The sequence below is a fragment of the Gigantopelta aegis genome, chromosome 2 (genome assembly GCF_016097555.1).
Source record: "Gigantopelta aegis isolate Gae_Host chromosome 2, Gae_host_genome, whole genome shotgun sequence".
Classification (NCBI taxonomy): Eukaryota; Metazoa; Mollusca; class Gastropoda; order Neomphalida; family Peltospiridae; genus Gigantopelta; species Gigantopelta aegis.
The window spans coordinates 52783325-52804851 of NC_054700.1; the positions used below are offsets into that span (position 1 = coordinate 52783325).

The 21527-nt window shown below is 37.6% G+C and overlaps 1 protein-coding gene across 1 annotated transcript in view; it reads left to right on the top strand.

Moving 5' to 3' along the window:
- The first annotated feature begins 1900 nt into the window (after window positions 1-1900).
- The window catches only part of LOC121378922 (structural maintenance of chromosomes protein 5-like), a 49304-nt gene continuing 29677 nt past the window's right edge, over window positions 1901-21527 (top strand). The window contains exons 1-9 of the mRNA XM_041507311.1: window positions 1901-2179; window positions 4534-4728; window positions 6550-6649; window positions 7889-8014; window positions 11341-11553; window positions 12792-12953; window positions 15797-15868; window positions 17315-17376; window positions 19035-19110. Of these exons, the coding sequence (XP_041363245.1) occupies window positions 2037-2179; window positions 4534-4728; window positions 6550-6649; window positions 7889-8014; window positions 11341-11553; window positions 12792-12953; window positions 15797-15868; window positions 17315-17376; window positions 19035-19110 (1149 nt within the window). The 5' untranslated portion in view covers window positions 1901-2036. The remainder of the gene's footprint in view (window positions 2180-4533; window positions 4729-6549; window positions 6650-7888; window positions 8015-11340; window positions 11554-12791; window positions 12954-15796; window positions 15869-17314; window positions 17377-19034; window positions 19111-21527) is intronic.

A 21527-nucleotide genomic window follows, 5' to 3' on the forward strand; every position in this document is an offset into this window, starting at 1 on the left:
ATATATTTATTATCTCCCTTATCTTGACTCATTTCTTACTGGATTTAAATTCCTCCAAAACTTGACGTCTAGTGTGTACTGTTTTAGATTCCAATGTACCAAATCAGTTCTGGTTGCCGACAAAGTTAACGGTTACTAATAAAACTGAAACACGTATAAAATACATAAGCAGCGTATGGAAACACATAAAAACTGTTACACCTCACATTTAATGTACCTGCAACAAAATGGGGGCGGGGGTCACATACCACTTTGAGATATTTTATGAATGTTTTTTGTTTGTTTTGTCTGTCTGTAGCCTATGTATGTGTGCATCTCTCTCTTTCTGTCTCTCTCTTTCTGTCTGTCTGTCTGTCTGTCTGTCTGTCTGTCGTACACACTTTATACAACACCAAATTGTCAAAACGCGGTTCTGGACATCTTTATTTGAATGTAGGCCTATAGTTTATCTGAAACTTGTCCCCGAACCCACACCCCTAGATATCCTCCATTTGAGAGTTCGGCAAACTCAAGCTTGCCTTTTCAGAATTGTGTGATCCACACCCTTTACAAAATCATGGATTTACCCTGCAAGTCCGCACGAAGAATATTTCTTAAACAGAATGGAAGTGCGTATATCCACGTACGCCACACCTACGTCATTTCAATATACGAGATAGTTTGTTGTAAATAAATGTATAATTTGAGGGTTTTGGGTTGTTGTTTTTACCAATTCTATCTAATTAACAGACAAAATATATTTTTAAAAAAACCCCAGATACCCACACAAATCACACACATGCGTTCGCGCGCTCTCCTCTCTCTCTCTCTCTCTCTCTCTCTCTCTCTCTCTCTCTCTCTCTCTCTCTCTCTCTCTCTCTCTCTCTCTCTCTCTCTCTCTCTCTCTCTCTCTCTCTCTCTCTCTCTCTCTCTCTCTCTCTCGCTCTCTCTCTCTCGCACGCACATACAAAACCCGCACAAAACAAAATCCCACACAAACAAACAAACAAGAACACGTTTAACTTAGGGGGGGGGGGTGTCAATATTTCGTATATGTGTATGTTTGTTGATATTCAAAAATGATATATGATGCATGTTAATTTAGTACGACTATTACATGGATGTCTAACATGGCTATATGCTGACATTTTGGTCCAAAGTCTGAGAGAACATTCGCTGTCACCAAATTAATAAGCTACTACTACCGAATAGCAGCAAATGATTTTCTACTTGAACATTACTTTAAAAAACAAAACAAAAGCACACAAAAAAAAAGCACAGCAATTACCAATTAATATCGTCGCCATCATCATTTATTTTATTTTGTATTATTATTATTATTATTATTTTTTTTTTTTTTTTTTTTTTTTTTTTAAATAATCCAATTTAAATGAATTATACCTTGTTCGTCTTTATAAGCAAATCCATATTTTGTATACTTGATGTTCTTTGATTGGACTAACCGGTGTCTGTTCCAGTCCTTAGTACCATACTGAATCGAATGAGGGGAGTAATGACAAGTAGTTCGTAAATTACATTATACCTTTCATATACATCTAAAAATCACAACTCGAATATTTTAACTAATAACTGTATAATTATATAAAATGTCTTATTTTAAAGGTATATTTCGTCAAAATATTATTATAATTTGTGTTAGGTCTAAAGGTCCCGAGTACTATGCAATTATCGGTGTAAGCATATGTCATAATTCTATAATAACAACATTCCGTCAACTTAATTTTAATTTTTAGCTTTTGGAAGCTGGCGTTACTAAATTTTATTTTATTTGTGTTCTTTATTTGTGTTAAGCTCATGGATATTAGCCTCGTGTTGGAACTGGAACAATTGATGAATCGGCATTGGAGGTTAATGTGTTTAGACCATCTCTTGCATCATCAGTTACGCGCGTTCGATTTGATGTTAGTAATCATTGCTAGACAGCGTATTCGATTTATTTGCAGTGAAATAGAATACGTTCTGGAACACTAATCAAACACAATGCTGAACATGAAAAATGGGCAAAAGCTAAAACCGCGAAGTTGAGATTGCAAAAGATGATGTCAAGAAAACGTGCACCGTTGAAAGATAACGATGTTTCCACTAATGTACAGACAGAAACATCGGCCAAGAAGCAAATGGTTAAAAAGTCGCCCTATGTTGAGGGCGCGATTGTTCGAATCCAGCTTCGTAATCTTTTGTACGTAACAACTGCTTTTAATCGTTTTCTTGGCGCGTTATTTCCTCCCATTTACTTTTCTGTCATACATTGTGACAAAATTAAAAAAATAGTAATAATAATAATAATAAAAATATATATATATTAAAAAATTTTATGATAATAATTAATTAATTAATAAGAAAAATAAGAAAAAAGTAGGCCGAAAACCCCCCCCCAAAATAAACAAGACCAGACACCACAAAAACCCAACAAAATGAACAATAAAATTGGAAGTTAAAAAAATAAAAGTACAGTATGAGTATGGGTAACATTACTCGTCCACTCCCGAACATTTAAAAACAAACGAAAAATTCAGTAAAATGCACTCGAATATAAAAATATGAAGGTAAATTAATTAAAAGCAATAGAAAGACATTTGAAGAAAATGCACATAAACTGTAGTTGGTATTGAAAAAAAAGTTGAAAATTATTTTGTATTATTATTATTATATATAATATATGCATGTATATAGCCAATTTGTTCAGAGAAATCTCACCTAATATTAATAACCTCCCTTTTAAGACGATCACTCCACTATAAGACTGATCAATATAGGGCAGTTCCACGGTAACTGATGGTAAAAGTATTCAATAAAATTCTTAAGTCTTTTTGATTGCAGTAAATCTGTCGTGTCAAAGTCATGTCAAAAGAATATTTCATTGCATACAATCTCAAAGCAGCTATAATCACAAATGAAGTGTGGGTAACTGACAACACAAAAAGTCACTTGTATTTGACATGTCTTTGAACTTGCTAAAATTCTCTGAATCTAAAGACTTAGTAAAGTGCATCAAGTTTTCAGGTACGTACAGAAATGTGTAGTGCACAGGTAATCTCTGATCACAAGAACAAGAGACCAATGCTTTCTACAAGGAATTTTTTACTACCTTTTTTTTAATGGCTAACTGACGCAACACTAAAAGTAACATGCAACATTTGTGAATAATAAAAACTTACAAGAGCATATTTTAAAAATGAAACATTTGTCTTTGGCAACTGGTTCATATGAATTGTAACAAATACATAAATTTCAAAAGGGAATTAAAAAAAAGAACAGGGACATATTCAGGGTTGGGGTGTCGACCCCCCCTCCCATCCACACCCCATCCTTACTCTAAGCAAATTAGTATTATTTTAATATGCATATACCTGAAATGTAGAGAATGTAGAATACAAGAAATTGCATTTTAGGACATAAGATTTGTTTACAATTTTTCAACCCACCCACCTAAGTAACTTGGGCACTTACACCCTCAATCACAGCCAGTCAGTCTTGACCCTCCCCTTAAAAATTTCCAGCACACGTGCCTAAACAATGAGACAACAGCTTACGCTTATATGTACATCTTGATTGGAAGTGTAATGATTTCTTTTCGCAATTTCCAAGTATATACACATCCACTTTCTAATGATTTACCAAATGACAGAACTGTGAAACCAAATGTGTCATAAGAAATCGACGTCTTCAGTTTCCATTAACATGTAGTTAATTTTTCATGTATGAAATTCTGAAAACTCAAATTTGTAAAGAACTTGATTTTTATTGTAATTTTGACATATTTATAGAGTGCTAAGCCATATTTTAGACAAATTTGTAGTTTTATGGAAAATTTTAAGTAAATTTGAAGATTCTTTTTACCAAAGACATAAATTAAATTTGTTGTCACTATTGTGCCTTCTGTTCTTATTTATACCTAAAAAATAAGATCTGGGTTTTTTTATTTTAAATAATCACTTAGTTTACTCTCATGAAGAGCATTTTAAGTTTAAATTGTAGTTTTAGAGAGGAAACCCGCTACATTTTTTTCATTTGTAGCAAGGAATCTTATATGCACCACCCCACAGACAGGATAGCAAATACCATGGCCTTTGCTATTTCATTCGCGGTTCATTGGCTAGAATGAGAAATAGCCCAGTGGGCCCAATGACTGGGATTGAGCCTAGACCGACTGCACATCAAGTGAATGTTTTACCAATGTGCTACATCCCTCTCTGTTATAGTATGACATATACATGTATATACTCCTGCATCGCTTGAGCTGCTTGTGTTGCAGGATCAAACCACCTCGGTTGATCTATTCAGCTGATTGGACAAAGACTGGTATGTGCTTTCCTGTCTGAGAAAGTGCATTGCATATAAAAGATCCCTTGCTGCATTAGGAAAGATGTAGCGGGTTTCCTCTGATGACTACAAGTCACAATTACCAAATGTTTGACATCCATTATAACCGATGATTAGTTAATCAATGGTCACTTGTGGTGGTGTTAAACAAAACAAACTTTTAATAAAAACATTTTATATTCCTGCAAGTATTTCTTCTTGTTTTTACAGAACCTACGACAATGTTGAATTTAACCCAGGACCATATCTGAATGTGATAATTGGACCGAATGGAACTGGAAAATCGACAATTGTTTGCGCTATTTGCCTTGGACTAGCGGGAAAGACAAGCTGGCTCGGTCGAGCTAGCCAGCCTTGTGATTTCATCAAATATGGATGTGATAAAGCCAAAATAGAATTAGAGTTGTGAGTAACTTAAAGCAAGGGCAGACAACCAGAATTGGTTTTTAAAAAAACAAAACAAGTTTGGTGTATGTGTGGTATGTTTGGTGTATGTATATATATATATATATTTATCATATATCTTACATTTTCAGTGCAATCAAAGTATGTGATATTTTCAGATCACATACTTTAAGAATTTGATAACTTTGCAAATTAGATGTAAATTAATCGAGGTTACGGCACTAGGTTTATTGACATTTAAGCAAACATACTTTGGTGATACTCCATAATTGACATATGCATTCATATTCCTTAAATAAAAACATTTCAATGGCAATTTGACATGCATTTGGCTACATATTTTCTGATCAAATTCACCAAATTGCTAATTTTCTGCATCCTCTTAAAAATGTACAGTACAAAATGGGTTATTTTGTTTTTGTATAATCCATAAATTGTATATGGTTTACACCAGTTTTCAGTCATCAGAGGCCTGTACGCGCTAACCAATTTTATTATATAACATTTAGTGAAATATCGTAAAATATCAGTGAAATAAGTGTTATTAGTCACTCAGTGACGATAACACACTTTAGAGTGAAAATTTCACTCTCAAATGTGTTATCGTCACTGTAGAAAGTGTTATCTTCACTGTAAAAAAGCTGGAACTATTTGGTGTTGGCATTTTAAAAATAAAGGTAAATTGCCAAAAGTTATATAATAAATAGAAAATTTCATGTTTTTTGTCAAATATGATTTATATCTCATCTCATGAAGTTTGCAATCATATCAAACTCGCGACTCATGAAATATGATTGCAAACTTCACTCGATGAGATAAAAATCATACTTGACAAAAACCATGAAATTAGAGCTGGGCGGTATTGAAATTTGAGGTTCGGTATCGATATCGGTATTATTTTAGGGGTGATTTACCTCGGTATCGGTACGGTATTCGGTATTGACATGATACCGATATCGAGTGCTATTTTTGGTATACTCGGCTTTAAATGCATGCCTGTGTTATGGCTCACCCGCTAATTTCATCTAAATACAATTAAATTCCATACACAAGGCTCTCGTCTGATTTATACCACCCCATTTTTCAATACCGAAATTTCGGTATTTTGAAATTTGCTCGGTACGGTAAATCGGTATTGACATAATACCGATACCGAACGGTATATACGGTATACCGCCCAGCTCTACATGAAATATCCTCTTTATATCACTGGTGATCAAGGATAAAAATCAACTATGACTCCCAACACAAATTATGAGTAATGATCAGTAATAATTATATAAAAAATTATTTTACTACCAGACACTTGTTTTTATCCATTTACCCCCAAAATTGAATGGAAATCTATAGATAACAATACAGTCAACCAAATATACCATAACCCAAAATTAAATTATATTTAATTTTATAATCACCTTGCAATTTTGTGTGCAAAGGCAACTTGGCTTTCGGGCTAAATTTTGGTTCTTACTGACAGTGACAGACAAAAAATTTCAGACCACTTTCCTCAAATATATACATTAATTGTCTGCATTTTATTTTATTTATGAACCATGTAAATTTTTGCTCAAATTTTAAACTAGTGCACATTTGTTTGGCTGAATTAAAATTTGTTTTTAGACTAAATGTATTTCATATTTCTGTCCATCGCATTTCCTCTTCCTCTTTTCCCCTCCTCCTCTTACTATGGGAACAATCCCTGATTTTAATCAGAGGCTGTGCCCAAAATAAGCGTGTTTGAATCCTCGGGATATAAGCTCCTTAATCAAATGCCTACCAAACAAACGAACAGACAGACATTTGTGTTTTTGTAATTTGCAGACACAACCCCAATGGAGATAACTGGTTCGTACAGAGAGAAATCTCCAAGAACAATCAGTCAACCTGGACAGTCAACAAGAGACCCGCAACTCAAAAAGCTGTATGTTTTTATCCTCCCATCTTTTTATTTGTAAGGGCAAACCTCGCCATTTAAGAGGAACTATCACTCCCCTGAGATTAGCTGAAGGAGATAAATTTGTGGCTCCCCTTAGCATGTGAATTCATGTGGTACCTATCAATATTTCATATGACTCCTCATAATCTAATGTAAGTTAGGGAAGGAAGGAAATGTTTTATTTAACAACGCACTCAACACATTTCATTCATGGTTATATGGCATCAGACATATGGTTATGGATCATACAGATATTGAGGGAGGAAACCCACTGTCACCACTTCATGGGCTATTTTCAATTAGCAGCAAAGGATATTTTATGTGCATCATCCCACAGACAGGGTAGTACATACCACAGCCTTTGATATACCAGTCATGGTGCACTGGCTGGAACAAGAAATAGCCCAATGGGCCCACCAACGGGGGTTGATCCCACACCGACCACGCATCAAGTGAGCTCTTTAGCACTGCGCTATGTTAGGGGAGAAATTAATGACTTTTTTTTTTTTACATCAAGGTCTGTAAGGGGGTGGGACCTAGTTCTTTGGTAGAATGCTCACTTAAGCAGGAGACAGGTTTTTAAATATATGGAAGTTGCTTCATATGATTTTGACCTACTAGGTTTGACCAGACATGTCATTCTCAACTTGGACTAATTTTTTTCCAAATTCCGCCCACCTCAAACTTAACCCACTTCCCATTCCTGTCCTGGAATTAGTCACTGGCGAAGTCAGAGGTTGAGTCCGGGATGGGCGTGCCTGAACCTTCACTGGATGTTGGCACATTAAAAGTCCCCCCATACCCATACCTACTACGTAACTGATTGTTCCGTTACATGTATTAATTTGTTTTGTGTTACCTAATCAGGTACCTCATCCTTGCATTGAACTTACATTTGTAACTGATATTATCAGTTTAAAGCTAAATAAAATATTTATATAAAACAAACATTTTATTGCCAATCATTAATCTACTTGAATGTACACCGTTGTCAACCAGATAAACAGTGGTAAAGCTAAATCTGTGTGATTATTACACTAGTAAAATAAAATCTCATTTTAATATTTTTTTCAAAAAACCTTTTTAAGATAGAAGGTTTTTTTAAATATAGGAAAAAATCTGATTGGCTATTATACTTTTTTCCAAGTCTTATTATCCATGTACATTTATGTGCAAAATGTTTTTACTTATGTTTTCTTTACAATTGGTTTCTATTATACTTAGGTTGAAGAAATGGCAGCCCGTCTCAATATCCAAGTTGGAAATCTCTGTCAGTTTCTACCTCAAGAAAAAGTGGCAGATTTTGCTAAAATGACTCAGCAGGAGTTACTTGAAAATACTGAAAAAGCTGTAAGTATGATGAATAATAAAAAAAAACCCCACCCGAATGATAGAGAACTGACCTGACGCGTCTTGGTATGATGATAAAATACCCTTGGCAGGCCTCTCAGAATTGAACATAGAACTGACCTGACGCGTCTTGGTATGATGATAAAATACCCTTGGCAGGCCTCTCAGAATTGAACATAGAACTGACCTGACGCGTCTTGGTATGATGATAAAATACCCTTGGCAGGCCTCTCAGAATTGAACATAGAACTGACCTGACGCGTCTTGGTATGATGATAAAATACCCTTGGCAGGCCTCTCAGAATTGAACATAGAACTGACCTGACGCGTCTTGGTATGATGATAAAATACCCTTGGCAGGCCTCTCAGAATTGAACATAGAACTGACCTGACGCGTCTTGGTATGATGATAAAATACCCTTGGCAGGCCTATCAGAATTGAACATAGAACTGACCTGACGCGTCTTGGTATGATGATAAAATACCCTTGGCAGGCCTCTCAGAATTGAACATAGAACTGACCTGATGCGTCTTGGTATGATGATAAAATACCCTTGGCAGGCCTCTCAGAATTGAACATTTGCGTAAACCATCTATGGGTTATGCAATAACAAATTCAGCTAACCCATTTAGTTTTTACACAACCCGTCACGACCATGTAAATGATGTCATAAATGTGCAAACAAAAACATGGGTGATGCAAAACTATTACTTACGTGAGCGACATGCAAACGGAACTATCGCTCTCACAATTTTCAGAGGCCTGTTTGGTAGACCTATTAGTTTTTTACCAGACCCAACCAGTGCTCCATGTCAGTATATCAAGGGCTGTCGTGTCTATGCAAAATTGTATATAACAGATCCTTTGGTGATAATGCGGGGCGGGTCGTAGCCCAGTGGTACAGTGCTCGCTCGATGCGTGGTCGGTGTGAGATCGATCCCCATCGGTGGCTCCATTGTGCTATTTCTCATTCAGCCAGTGCACCACGACTGGTGTATCAAAGGCCATGGTATGTATTACCCTATCTGTGGGATGGTGCATATAAAAGATCCCTTGCTGCTAATCGAAAAGAGTAGCCCATGAAGTGGCGACAGCGGGTTTCCTCTCTCAATATCTGTATTTCTTTCTTGGTGATAATGTAAAAATGTAGCAGCCCTTTTGTCAGCGACAGCCAGCAACACTAATGTCTGTGGACTATCTGACTGGTCGTCAGTGTGGTCAGTTGGTTTAAACAGGGCTTGTAGAATTTTTATAAAATCCACTAGCCATGGGATCAGTGATTTTTTTTATTTTATTAGCCACAATTAAAAATTCACTAGCCCTACTTTACTCTAAGTTAATACAATTTTACTAAATAATAATAAAAATTGGATATATTACCTAAAGAGGGAGATAGAGTTTAAAAACACTAACATTGGGGTTGGGGCAGGATATTCATATTTACAAAATAGACTTAACTGCAACATTTGACAAATGTTTTTCACTAGCCGTCGGGCATGGTAATAGTAGTTATTTACTAGCCCAACATTGAATATCACTAGCCATGGGAGTAGGGCTACCACAATCTAGAAGCCCTGCACTAGCTGTCTGGCATAGTAATAGTAGTTATTTACTAGCCCAACATTGAATATCACTAGCCTTGGGAGTGGGGCTACCACAATCTAGAAGCCCTGCACTAGCTGTCTGGCATAGTAATAGTAGTTATTTACTAGCCAAACATTGAATATCACTAGCCTTGGGAGTGGGGCTACCACAATCTAGAAGCCCTGCACTAGCTGTCTGGCATGGTAATAGTAGTTATTTACTAGCCCAACATTGAATATCACTAGCCATGGAAGTGGGGATACCACAATCTAGAAGCCCTGCACTAGCTGTCTGGCATGGTAATAGTAGTTATTTACTAGCCCAACATTGAATATCACTAGCCATGGGAGTGGGGCTACCACAATCTAGAAGCCCTGCACTAGCTGTCTGGCATGGTAATAGTAGTTATTTACTAGCCCAACATTGAATATCACTAGCCATGGAAGTGGGGCTACCACAATCTAGAAGCCCTGCACTAGCTGTCTGGCATGGTAATAGTAGTTATTTACTAGCCCAACATTGAATATCACTAGCCATGGGAGTGGGGCTACCACAATCTAGAAGCCCTGCACTAGCTGTCTGGCATGGTAATAGTAGTTATTTACTAGCCCAACATTGAATATCACTAGCCATGGGAGTGGGGCTACCATAATCTAGAAGCCCTGCACTAGCCGTCTGGCATGGCAATAGTAGTTATTTACTAGCCCACCATTGAATATCACTAGCCATTGGAGTGGGGCTACCATAATCTAGAAGCCCTGCACTAGCTGTCTGGCATGGCAATAGTAGTTATTTACTAGCCCACCATTGAATATCACTAGCCATGGGAGTGGGGCTACCACAATCTAGAAGCCCTGCACTAGCCGTCGGGCATGGCAATAGTAGTTATTTACTAGCCCAACATTGAATATCACTAGCCATGGGAGTGGGGCTACCATAATCTAGAAGCCGTGAGTTTAAAGTGAAGCACATAATACAGTCTTGCAAATGTTTCTCTGCTCAGTCTAAGTGACCTCTGCCCAAGTTTCCTGTGAAGACTGTACATGTACATGTCAGAACTATGGTCAAATGTTTGATATCCAGTAGCCGTGGATTAACTAATAGATGTACTCTAGCCGTGTCGGCAAACAAAACAAAGCAAAGTTTCGTGTGATAGCATAGAGCTAATAGAATAATCTGAAACCCAAATAAAAATAAGCTGTACAAGTTAGACTAACCATTTTTCATAAATATTGTCAGAGCTGTAAACAACAGTTTTCTTTGATGGTAAAAGGGGAGTTGGATGGGAGGGAGAGAGTGACATTCCATTAATCATAATGACATGCATTACCACATTATAAGAATCTCATATTCGTATATAATATCCAGCCAGTGAACTATGACTGGTATATGAAAGGCTGTGGTATGTGCTACCCTGTCTGTGGGATGGTGCATATAAAAGATCCCTTAATTGCTGCTAATTGGAAAGAGTAGCTCTTGAAGTGGCGACAGCGGTTTTCCTCTCTGAGTGGTCCTTAACCGTATGTCTGACACCATATAACCGTAATTAAAATGTGTTGAGTGTGTCGTTAAATAAAACTTTTTTTTTCTGTTCGTATATAACATGAAAGGCTGGTGATTATTATGAACTGGTTAAAATTTGCAAACCATACCACAGGCCTTCCCTCTGGCATAATCTGCCGATAGAAACACTGGTTGCAGGATAATATTCATTAATGTTGGAATTGTGTCACTGGTGTAGATTGGTGCCCAAGATCTGTATGAGAACCACCAGAAGTTGAAGGACGCGAGAAGCAACGCACGGAGAATTGAAACCTCGGTGGACAGCCTGACGGCCAGGCTGGAGCAGGAGAAACAGAAAAACGTGCGCCTCGAACAAGACGTGAAAAACTACGAGGATCGCAGACATCATCTGGAGAAGATCAAGATCATGCAGATGAAGAGACCATGGCTGGTACGTTATTGTAGTCCAATTGATGAGGTGGGGGTTGGGAGGGGTATGCAGCGTGATTAGATGGGCAGTAAATGAGTGGATAGGGTGTGTGTGAGTGGGTAGGTTGCAGACATCATCTGAAGAAGATCAAGATCATGACCATGGCTGGTACATTATTGTATTCCAGCAGATGAGGTGGGGGTGGGTGGCCTAGGTGGAGATGCGGCATGAATAGATGGATATCAAACATAGTGGATAATATGTGTTTTAAAGGGTAGGCTTTTGTAACGGATCCAAATACTACATCAAGGCTTGACATTGACACAGCGTATTATAAGAATGCTCATTTCCGTACTTCTAAAACTGCTTGTCAATAGGGGCGAGACGTAGATCAGTGATACAGCGCTTGCTTGATGCATGGTCAGTTTGGGTTCAATCCCCATCGGTGGGCCCATCGGGCTATTTCTCACTCCAGCCAGTGTACCACGACTGGTACATCAAAGGCCGTGGTATGTGCTATCCTGTCTATGGGATGGTGCATATAAAAGATCCCTTGCTGCTAATCGAAAAGAGTAGTCCATGAAGTGGCGACAGCGGGTATCCTCCCTCAATATTTATGTGGTCCTTAACCATATGTCCGACGCCATATAACCATAAATAAAATGTGTTGAGTGCGTCGTTAAATAAACCATTTCCTGTTCCTGCTTTTCAATATGTAGCAGTTACTTTTAAACTAAAATTTGAGAAGCAAAGATTACCTCTCACTCTACAAAATGCATTTCGTGCCTTGTGCAAATGACGAAATGATGGCTGGTAGGTTATTGTGGTCCAATAGATGGCTAGATACAGCTGTGTTTGGTTTTATGAATTGCAAACATGCGACTGAGTTTAGGGATTGCACACATTTTAAATGGATCACGATCATGTATATGAATAAACTGCGACTAGTTACGCAGCGAACATTTTGTTTTCACAATTGTGATTTGGGACATTTCTAGTCAACTGAAAGTTGATTAACAACTATTGTTTAATGTTTTAAAATTGTGTAGCGATCTCTGACACCTGTGCAGTAAATCGTGATGCGATACTGATGAAAACATTTCCTGGTATGTCTAAATTATTGTTACCCAGTAGACACTGTTTGATGTTCAGATGTTCTGTGGAAAACTAGGGTCTGGGGCTTTAAGTAAGTGAATGACCGAATGACCGAAATATTAGGTTACAGTATTTGACTGGGTGTTTTTTCTTTCTTTCTTTAGGAGTATGAAGAGAAACGAAAACAGTTTAATGCGGACAAACTTGAAAAGGAGGCGAAAGAAGAAGAATTTAAAAGGGCACAGGCGGAGAATCAGCCGATGAGAGACAAAATGGAAGAAGCGAGAGGCAAGAAGGAGTCGCTTGATGCTCACATTAAGAAAAAGGTAATTCTAGTATCTGTAATCTATATTTGTCGGGTTTGACTCACTGCCATTGTTGGGACTCGTACCTCACTAGTTTAGACATGATAAGGTAATTCTAGTATCTGTATATCTATATTTGTCGGGTTTGACTCACTGCCGTTGTTGGGACTCGTACCTCACTAGTTTAGACATGATAAGGTAATTCTAGTATCTGTATATCTATATTTGTCGGGTTTGACTCGCTGCCGTTGTTGGGACTCGGACCTGGTTACTGTAGACATGATAAGGTAATTCTAGTATCTGTATATCTATATTTGTTGGGTTTGACTCACTGCCATTGTTGGGACTCGGACCTGGCTAGTGTAGACATGATAAGGTAATTCTAGTATCTGTATATCTATATTTGTCGGGTTTGACTCACTGCCATTGTTGGGACTCGTACCTCACTAGTTTAGACATGATAAGGTAATTCTAGTATCTGTATATCTATATTTGTCGGGTTTGACTCACTGTCATTGTTGGGACTCGGACCTGGCTAGTTTAGACATGATAAGGTTATTCTAGTATCTGTATATCTATATTTGTTGGGTTTGACTCACTGCCATTGTTGGGACTCGTACCTCACTAGTTTAGACATGATAAGATAATTCTAGTATCTATATTTGTCGGGTTTGACTCACTGCCGTTGTTGGGACTTGGACCTGGCTAGTGTAGACACGATACGGTAATTCTAGTATCTGTATATCTATATTTGTTGGGTTTGACTCACTGCCATTGTTGGGACTCGTACCTCACTAGTTTAGACATGATAAGGTAATTCTAGTATCTGTATATCTATATTTGTCGGGTTTGACTCACTGTCATTGTTGGGACTCGGACCTGGCTAGTTTAGACATGATAAGGTAATTCTAGTATCTGTATATCTATATTTGTCGGGTTTGACTCACTGCCATTGTTGGGACTCGTACCTCACTAGTTTAGACATGATACGGTAATTCTAGTATCTGTATATCTATATTTGTTGGGTTTGACTCACTGCCATTGTTGGGACTCGGACCTGGCTAGTTTAGACATGATAAGGTAATTCTAGTATCTGTATATCTATATTTTTCGGGTTTTTGACTCACTGCCATTGTTGGGACTCGGACCTGGTAATTCTAGTATCTGTATATCTATATTTGTCGGGTTTGACTCACTGCCGTTGTTGGGACTCGGACCTGGCTAGTGTAGACATGATAAGGTAATTCTAGTATCTGTATATCTATATTTGTCGGGTTTGACTCACTGCCATTGTTGGGACTCGGACCTGGCTAGTTTAGACATGATAAGGTAATTCTAGTATCTGTATATCTATATTTGTTGCGTTTGACTCACTGCCATTGTTGGGACTCTGACCTGGCTAGTGTAGACATGATACGGTAATTCTAGTATCTGTATATCTATATTTGTCGGGTTTGACTCACTGCCATTGTTGGGACTCGGACCTGGCTAGTTTAGACATGATAAGGTAATTCTAGTATCTGTATATCTATATTTGTTGCGTTTGACTCACTGCCATTGTTGGGACTCGGACCTGGCTAGTTTAGACATGATAAGGTAATTCTAGTATCTGTATATCTATATTTGTTGGGTTTGACTCACTGCCGTTGTTGGGACTCGGACCTGGTAATTCTAGTATCTGTATATCTATATTTGTTGGGTTTGACTCACTGGCATTGTTGGGACTCGTACCTCACTAGTTTAGACATGATTATGGTAATTCTAGTATCTGTATATCTATATTTGTTGGGTTTGACTCACTGCCATTGTTGGGACTCGGACCTGGCTAGTGTAGACTTGATTATATGGAATTAGTTGAATCACACCTGAATTTTAATTGCTTGCAACTTACGTCCACTGGTGTAGCCAGGATTTTATATTGCAGGAAAACCACCATTCAATCTATAAGTCATGTTATAGGGTGACATACAAATACAAAAGATGGGGGTGGGGGGGGGGGGGGGGGGTGACTGGGGAGCACTAACTCCTGCTGTGGACAGACAGGCTAGATAGCTGTGGGCAAGCAGAACATTTTGTCAAATTATATATTAAAGTTCAAAAATGGCAAAAATCGACTTTATTTTCCAACAAATTATTAATAATTACATTGCAGAGGAGCTTAATTGGATATAAGCATGAAAATCAGTTAAAAAGAAATGGCTCTGACTGAATTGTCTTTTAATAAAAATAATTTAATCCATGCATTTTATTTATAATTTTAATTGAGTGGAATACTGACATTCAAAGCTTATGTTATGGATTACACATAAATAGTTACAAAATGTTTGAGGAAAACAATATTTAGATTTAGGTGTGAAATACAGGGCTCGAACTTAACAATTTGTCTCCCATTGCAATTTTAAAAAAAATTGCAGTTAGTGAAATGGACCATCAACGGCAATTTAATGGCAGTTAAAAAAAAGAGAAGACTTTTGCAGCTAAATAATACTGAAAGGTTATTTTGCTGTATGTAGACATTTCAAATGTACTAATGTTATATTCTGGCAACTAATGTACGTCAGATGTAAACATTTTGCCATTATTGGGGAGCTTTACTGACGGCACTTTTGTGTCATCGGTGATGTTCCCAGCCTATGGCAATTTATATCTCAACGATGGCAATTGCCGTCTGTGCCGTCATTGAGTTCGAGCCCTGGAATGTATGTAAATGTACATTGTATGGCTTTTGTTCTGAACCAGTTCATAATTAAATTTTCCATGTACTGGTAATATATTCTGTTTTAGTTCATTGTGGGAAAAAGTCATTAATATTTTGTAATGTATATTTGTTTTCGTCTACAAATATTTGATTTGTTTTTTTCCAGTCAAATGCTATCCGTGAACATGCCAATAAAGTACGGGACTGCAGTGAGGAGTTGGAGAAACTAACTGACAAGGTATGGTTAAAGGGACAGACCCTAGTTGTTAAACACTACGGCATATTTCTCACTATTACAGCCGTTCATGATCACTGAAATTAAACATTACTTATATTTTATTGTTTAGATTATCCATTTCCGTAGAACCGAAGTGTTTCTGGTCATCCTGGTGTTTCTAATTAAAAAAAGAAGCATTTTTTCATATTTTTAAAAATGCATGTGTGTGAGAAATAGCGGTTTATGTTATATAGATAACACAGATATTGAGAGAGGAAATCTGTTGTCACCACTTCATGGCTACTCTTTTCGATTAGTGGCAAGGGATCTTTTATATTCACCATCCCACGGACAGGATAGTACATACCATGGCCTTTGTTATACCAGTTGTGGTGCACTGGCTGGAGCGAGAAATAGCCCAATGAGCCCACCGACCGCATATCAAGCGAATGCTTTACCACTGGGCTACGTCCCACCCTCTATGGAACAAGGAATGAATATCTATATTAACAACTTTCCTCATCGAAATACGGTTGGGATTTAGTTTAGTTGGTAGACTGCTCGGCTGAGGTGCTTGGGCCAATGGATCAAACCCCCTTGCCGGACTTACCGTTTTGTTTACCATCAAGTATATTTGTTGCCATCTCAAGTGTATTAAAAGCTGTGGTATGTGCTGTCCTGTCTGGGAAAGGTCCAATAAAGATCCCTTGCGGCTATTGCTTTGAATTGAATTGGAAAATGGAGCAGGTTTCCTCTAAAGGTCATGTTTCAGAATTACCAATAGCTGATTATAATTAATCAGTGTGCTTCTAGACCAGTGGTATCATTAAAGAAAACACACTTTCACTGTTTCTCCTCTTTTAAATGGTGGGGTGGGACCTAACCCAGTGGTATAGCGTTCGCTTGATGCATGGTTGGTCTGGGATCGATCCCCATCGGTGGACCCTTTGCGTTATTTCTCGTTCCAGCCAGTGCTCCACAACTGGTGTAACAAAGACCGTGGTATGTACTATCCTATCTGTGAGATGGTGCATTTAAAAGATCCCATGCTGCTAATCGAAAAGAGTAGCTCATGAAGTGGCGACAGTGGGTTTCCTCTTTCTATATCTGTGTGGTCTTTAACCATATGTCTGATGCCATATAACCGTAAATAAAATGTGTTGAGTGTCGTTAAATAAAACATTTTCCTTCCTGGTAGGAGTAAATGGTTACAAGCATTATAATTTCAGTTTCCCAGACTGAAACATCGCTGCTTACTGTTTGCCCATCCAACAGTGAGAAGCACCACTATTAGATGGACCACCTATTACTTGAGGGGTTACTGTCACAGATATCTTGAGCCAATAATAGTAATACTAAATCTGCCATTAGTAAAGTTATAAATCTACGTGAACATCAGCAAATTGAAAAACACTGGAGTTATCTCGTAACTTTTATTATATTTTCTTAAATTGTTTGTTTTTCCAGATTTCCGAAGTACAAGATGAATTGAAATACAAACAACATGAAGAAGAACAGAGGAAAAAGAAGTGAGGACCCAGAGCAGTGATAAATGATAGAACTACTTGTTGATTTATTGTAATCTGGGACACCAGTTGAGCAAAAACCGAATGTAGCTCAGTGGTAGAGCACTCGCCTGAGGTTTGATGGGTCATAATGCCTGACATTGCTGTATCTAAATCGGTGGTATGTGCTGTCCTGACTGTGGGAAAGCGCAGATCTCAAAGATCCCCAACTGCTATAGGCCTCTGAGAACGGAACATTTTCATAACCCATTTATCATTTACGCAAAAATAATTTTGTTTTATTTTATTTAACAACACCACTAAAGCAGATTGATTTATTAATGCGCAAAGATAAATCGTGATAACCTATTTTCTTTTTGTGTGACCTGTTATACCTACGTAAAAGATGTCCTTAATTTAAAACACAAACTAAAAATGGGTTATGCAAAATTATGTCTGCGTGATCGACAAGTGAATGAAATGTTCTCGCAGTTTGCGTAGGCTTACTGCTGTTTGCTTAAAAATGGAAGAAGCCGGTTTTTGTAGCACACTAGTGTCAAAACAACTTTGTTAAACAGCAAATAGCTATATGTATATTTTAAAGTGAACCGAGGTGTCATTAAATGAATATTCATTTCTTCTCTATTTAAGCAGTGAGTTGGCCATTGAAAAAAAAACCCCCCAAATATGGCCGAATTTACTGCTTAAACACAGGCTTTGTAAATGTGGTCCAGCTCTTTGATTAATTAATTATCAGCTAGTGGATGTGACACATTTGGTAATTCTGTCGGTTTTCAGAGGAAACCGTCAAACCCGCTACATTTTTCTGTACACTTTCCCATACACAAGACAGCACATACCAAACACTTTAAAATACCATGGGCCCTGGTTGGGGATGGGGGAAAAGTTAGTTTGTTTCATTTAATGACACAACTAGAGCACATTGATTTATTAATCATCAGCTACTGGATGTTAAACATTTGGTAATTTTGACATATAGTCTTAGACGGGAAAGCCACTACATTTTTCCATTAGTAGCAAGGGATCTGTTATATGCACCATCCCATAGAAAGGATAGCAAATACCACAGCTTTTGATATACCAGTCGTGGTACACTGGATGGAACGAGAAATAGCCCAATGCCCACCGACGGGGATCGATCCCAGACTGACCACGCATCACGTGAGCACTTTACCACTGGGCTACATCGCGCCCCTCCACAAAGGAGATTCAATCTACTGTACGAACTGAACCCCCTTCTCAGGGTTGGCCGTTAAACACTAATACATAGTACTATTCAAATTGTCTGGTAGAAGTCGTCAATATCGTATTTCCCAATTCATAAAGTTGTGAAGAGCATTCGTTGGCGAAATAACCCGTGAACACATTTTTTGAACTGAGGTAGGATTTTCAGTCTCAATCTTCACAACTCGTGAACAAAAATGACAGAGAAAAAAACACAAATCATTTGTGCAATTTTGAGTTGTGGTGTGTGAGATTGAAGTTAAGTACTGATTGTCTGTAAATCACCTGAACGCTCTCAACTTGGTGAGGTTGTGTTCACAATTTGGAATTTGTGAAGTTATGAAATTCATGATCACCACTTAAATGCAGTATTAGTCCCGAGTGAAGGAAATTAAAAATGAAATAAAATGACAAATTGTCTTTATCTTCTCTTCCAGGCTGAATGACTTGCATCATCAGTTAGCAGCACTTCAACAAGAACTTCAAGAAGTGGATGAGACTGAGGATGTCCAGGTTATCTTCTCTTGATTTGCCTCTCTCCTTGATTTCTTAGTCTTGATCACTGAATATGTTTCTCAGAACACCGGCCTCGATAACTAGAGAGCTTAAAGTGCTGTTCCAGACCATACACTAAAATTTCAAATTCAACAATTAAGTGCCTTCTTAATTCAATACAATAATATTTTACACCGATATGTAAATCAATAATTATGAAAATGGCCCATAAAAGTATTTTAAAATCACTCCTGTAGAACACTGTCAGAAACAACCGAGTAAAATTCTACTTAGTAAAAACATTTGCTTGTGACGTTATGAAGGGAACTCATTTCACAGAAACCAACCACAAGATTACTTCCAACACAAGAGAATGTAGGACAGACAGCAGGCATCAAAATAAGCATTGTGTCTGGTAACCCATTTACAGGTTACCACAAAATATAGCCTGGTAACCTATAGGTTATCACATTGGTACGAGAAATGAAATCTGGAAGTAAATTTATCTAGTGGGTGCTGCTTAAATGTGGATTGCCGAAATTGCTTGCAATTGCATAAGTGCACACGAACATCAGTGCAATTTCGTACGAGAAAACTAAATGCGAAAGTCCAGAATGCATTGCCTGGTTTAAGTTCTCGACTTTTCTTACATGTGGTAACCTCCGGTTACCTGAACGACCGTTCTCAACTTATTTCAATGCCTGAAACAGCGACTGCCAGGCTCATTTATCCTGCAATTTTTCTTGTTTCAAGGATGAATATTGTAGTGATGACGACTGGACTAATACAAGAAATAATACCATACCAGTTTGGCCAGGAATGTCTTCCAAAGAACCACCTGCCTGACAGATGACGATGAAAATGGTTGTGGGAGACCACTTACCACTGAATGACAAGTTTTATTCTTGTCTTGTTCTTTAGCTTTTCGTGCAAATTATTTTGCAACACTGTAGGTTCTAGTATTTGTTATGTGATAGAAAAGACGATAAATAACACTTGAATTCTACAAGTCAAGTGGACCCGATATTTGTAATTTTAAGGAATAAACCAAAACGACTACACTCCATTCCATCCTCCTATAAAGAAAAAAGGCGTTCCCTGTGGGACAGACTATAAATACAAAACTTTACAAACTCCTAAAACCATTCATTTTACTATACCTTCCCACAGGGAACACCTTTTTTCTTCATACTATGGAATCTACTACAAGTTATTTATTTGTGAGTCGATTGTTTTTAAAATTGCAAACCAAACTGAAATTATTCACAAAAAAACATTTTTGAAGAAGGATGGGATGGATTAGGCTATACTTATTTGTCTGAACTATATTGTTAATGAAAATTTTCTCGAACTGTAAAGAAAAACCTCACAAATGAACGAGAAGCAGACAACAACAAATCGAATGTTGATTGCACGGACGGTGCATGAGAAAACAAACTGAATGGAGTTGGAAGCATAACGCAGTTAGGGACTATGACAGTATGCACCCCTAGGTCGTTTCGGTGTGGATAGCGTCGGCGAGTGGTCACTTGTTTTGTGTAGCAGAAAAATTGTTGGCATGGTATCTTTTTTACAAAACATAACACATGGTATTCCCATGTCTCGCTTAAGCAGACAAGCCCAGTTCGATCGAATCAGAACTAAAGTGTCCACTGGTGTTGCAATGGTCTCGGACATTTCTTTCTGTCCAGTCATTCCACATTGTTTTAATCGCATTCACATACAGCTTCCTTACAGCAACATTACTAGGAAATGTGTGAAGACTAAATCCATAAGCTTTTGTATTGTTGCAGCCACCAAAAACACACCGTTTAACCAAAATAAACACAAAAGAAGCAGTTGGCTGTCGAAAGAAGTTCCCTGCGTTACGTTACGGGTCAAATCTTACAGAAATTCCCAAAATGAATGCAGCTGGTTCTGTTTTACAGGGGAATATTTTTAAATCGGAAATATATCGGTATCTAATTTTAAAAAAATTATGAATTTTCTAATCATATTAAACAATATGTTGATTGATATTGCTCAGTACATCATATATCTGGAACAGCACTTTAAAGCTACGGTCTTAGGTTATTTTGTTATTAATTAACCATTTGGAAGAGACCATCAGCATTAATGTTCTTATTGCCAAACTCCATTGTACGATGTCGTTAGACTATTCTTACTATCTATGCGTCAGGCCTTGTGTTTTAAGGTGGGCTGTTGCATGCGAACGCCATCGCCCACTAAGACACCACACCACCACTTGTCATGTCGTTACTTGTAGCAATAGTCCAGTTTAGGAAATGGTATCTCATAAACAAAGTACTACACAATTCTGATATGCCTTTTGAAATCTTGCTTTGATGATTACACTTATGTTAACCTTTGTAGTTTTTAAATAACCCATTGGCTTGAAGTTACTTGTTATATGTAGTACTAACTGATAACAACTG